This window comes from Salvia miltiorrhiza, chromosome 3 (assembly GCF_028751815.1).
Source record: "Salvia miltiorrhiza cultivar Shanhuang (shh) chromosome 3, IMPLAD_Smil_shh, whole genome shotgun sequence".
NCBI lineage: Eukaryota > Viridiplantae > Streptophyta > Magnoliopsida > Lamiales > Lamiaceae > Salvia > Salvia miltiorrhiza.
Genome location: NC_080389.1, coordinates 31,271,414 through 31,274,149, shown reverse-complemented (window position 1 = coordinate 31,274,149; position 2,736 = coordinate 31,271,414). Strand labels below are relative to the sequence as shown.

Sequence of the window (2,736 nt, the reverse complement as noted above, 5' to 3'; positions counted from 1 at the left end):
GGGTTGGTGAACTTGGGCACACCGCGATCCATCCTCACGTCCCTCATGTGGATCAAGGCCTCAATATTGAGCTTTTCTGCTTCGATCCGGGTGTTTCCTTCTTCGACCTCGATCTCATTCATTTGGGCAAATGCAGTGGTGAACTGATTGCATGAGAGCCTCTGATTGGGTTAGCTGATGATGGACTCTATATGCTCAATCAGGAAGGCTCCGAAGTTGAGCTTCACCTTGCTGTGCATTGCCCAAAGGATGTAGAGATCCTTCTCGGACATTGCATTTCCACTGTCCAGTTTGCCAAAGAAGGAATACTAGAAGATGCGGTGGCACATCCTCAAGGCAGAATCGCGGATTCTACGCCCCTTGACCTTTTGGGTCTTGAACTACCCTCCATCACCGATGTCTGCCCACATGACATCCCATTCTTGTGCAGTGAAAGTTGGGATTCCTCTCTTTGCATCCTTGTACTCCTTCTTCTGTAAGTCCTTCAACTTCACCATCCCCAAATTGAGGTTCTACTCGTTCACGGACATATCCCTGGTCTCCCCCTTCATGGAGAAGCTCATGCCCAGAGGACCACAAGTGGGGTTGATGTCCACCTACATCGAGTCGAAAACCTCCCTCACAACTTCCTCATACGCGTGCCCTGGCCACTCCAGAAATGTCGTCCATCCGATGTTGGCAAAGTACTCCTTAATTCTTCCCACTACGTCCAATGGCTCCAGCGACTCCATATCTGGGATTTTGGGCACAGCAATCCCCTTTGTCGTCTTCTTCCTGCTCCTTGGGGCAGATGCCGGTCCTTCTTTGACCATCCGGATTGGGGTCGGACTCATCACTTTCCTCCCCCTCTTGGCTGGTGTCTCTTCTGCCTCTTCGCCGGATTCTCCCTGCTCCTCCTGCAGCACTGAGCCCAAAGGCTCATTTCTCTCGTTGGACGAACCTTCGGCCGGCGTGGCCGATTTTTCAGCCGCCGTCTTCTTCCTCTTTGGGGCGGAGGGAGTTTGCTTCCTTTTGGATGGCTCTTCTTCTCTTTTCTTCGCCATTTCCGGTGTAGTCTTGCCCTCTCCTATGACTGCATGTGGTTTATTGGAGCCGAGGGTTGGCACGTCTATCTCCGCCGTGAGTTGGTCGATGATGTTTTCATCCACCGGCGAAGGGTTCTCAGCTTGCGACAGAGTTTTGGATGACGGAGTTGGTGTGGTTTCCATCGGAAAGGGTTTCGGACGTGGTGTTTTTCTCGAAGTTTTAGATTTTGGTGGTGTGGGGCTTTTTCCGATGAGGTCAATTTTTGTGCCTTGGGGGATTCATCTGAGTTGTTCTTTGGCCATGTGGAAACCATGGTGGCGGAGTGGTGGTTTTGTATGATAAGGGCCGAGAAAGGGGGGTAGTGATTATGGGAAGTTGGATAGTTTAGGGTGGTGATGTCGTGGGTAGGGGTTTTAGGGTTTTGGAGATAGGGCTGACAACTGTTACTTGATGTGACGTGCGTCAGGCTGTTTCAGCCGCGTTTTGCCCAAGAGCCATTCTCGCCTTTGATTCCTGCACAATTAAATTCAAACCCCCGCGGAAGCGGGAAACTCAACCCTGCCCACTGCTGTGGGCAAAACCTAGTTCCTAGGCAAAACAAAAGAAAACACAAACTTGCGAAAAGAAAAAAAAAAAAAAACACCAGGTTAACTCCTGGCCAGTGCTCTATTTATCGTCCTGAGCATGACGTGGTACCTCCAAATCAAACCAGGTGGTTTGTGGTTGGTGAGAGATCTAGTTCCTCTCCAATGTTTGGTTCATGCACATAATAAGCTTTCAGTCTTTGTCCATTCACCTTGAACACTGCTCCTGACTTTAGACTTTTGACTTTGACGGCCCCATTTGGGAATTGGGCTTGTACTTCAAAGGGTCCAGCCCACTTGGTGCTCAGCTTGCCTTTGGTGAATTTGAACCGCGTTTGGTACAAGAGTACCTTTTGCCCAAAGCTGAACTGCTTGTTTGTGATCAGGGCATCGTGGCTTTTCTTCATTCTTTCTTTGTAGAGCACTGCATTGTCGTATGCTTCTCTTCTGATTTCCTCAAGCTCTTGGATCTCTAGCCTCCTTGCTTGCCCTGCCTTGTTCCTGTCGTAGTTCACCTTATTGACTGCCCAAAACGCCTTGTGCTCCAGTTCTACTGGTAGATGACATCTCTTGCCATACACCATTCTATATGGTGACATTCCAAATGGAGTCTTGTATGCGGTACGATATGCCCATAAGGCATCTTCCAGCTTTAAACTCTAATCCTTCCCTGTTGGGCCAACGGTCTTTCGCAGGATTGTTTTGATGACGCGATTTGATAGTTCTGCCTGACCATTGGCTTGTGGGTGGTAGGCTGTTGAGACCCGATGTGGAACGCCATATTTTTTTAATAGGTTTTCGATCGAGAAGTTGCAAAAATGAGATCTTTGGTCGCTGATGATTGCTCTGGGCACACCAAACCTGCAAAAAATATTAGTTTTCAAAAAACTCACTACTACCTTTGAGTCATTCGTCGGAGACGCCTTTGCCTCCACCCATTTGGAGACATAATCCACCAAAAGCAGGATGTATAAGTTTCCTCTCGAACTGGGGAGGGGTCCCATGAAATCCATTCCCCATATGTCGAATATCTCCACGGGCATGATGGGGATCATAGGTATTTCATGCCTCCTGGTTATGTTCCCTTCTCTTTGGCATTGTGGGCAGTTCTTGCAAATATTGTAAC

The 2,736-nt window shown here is 48.7% G+C and overlaps 1 protein-coding gene across 1 annotated transcript; it reads right to left on the bottom strand.

Moving 5' to 3' along the window:
* Window positions 1-1,729: 1,729 nt before the first annotated feature.
* Window positions 1,730-2,194, bottom strand: LOC131018651 (uncharacterized). The gene has a single exon (XM_057947366.1). The coding sequence runs from the start codon at window positions 2,192-2,194 to the stop codon at window positions 1,730-1,732; it is 465 nt and encodes a 154-aa protein (XP_057803349.1).
* Between the last annotated feature and the right edge of the window lie 542 nt (window positions 2,195-2,736).

Excerpts from the sequence above, each read along its gene's own strand:
- LOC131018651 (XM_057947366.1), bottom strand. The coding sequence starts at position 2,194 with ATGGTGTATGGCAAGAGATGTCATCTACCAGTAGAACTGGAGCACAAG.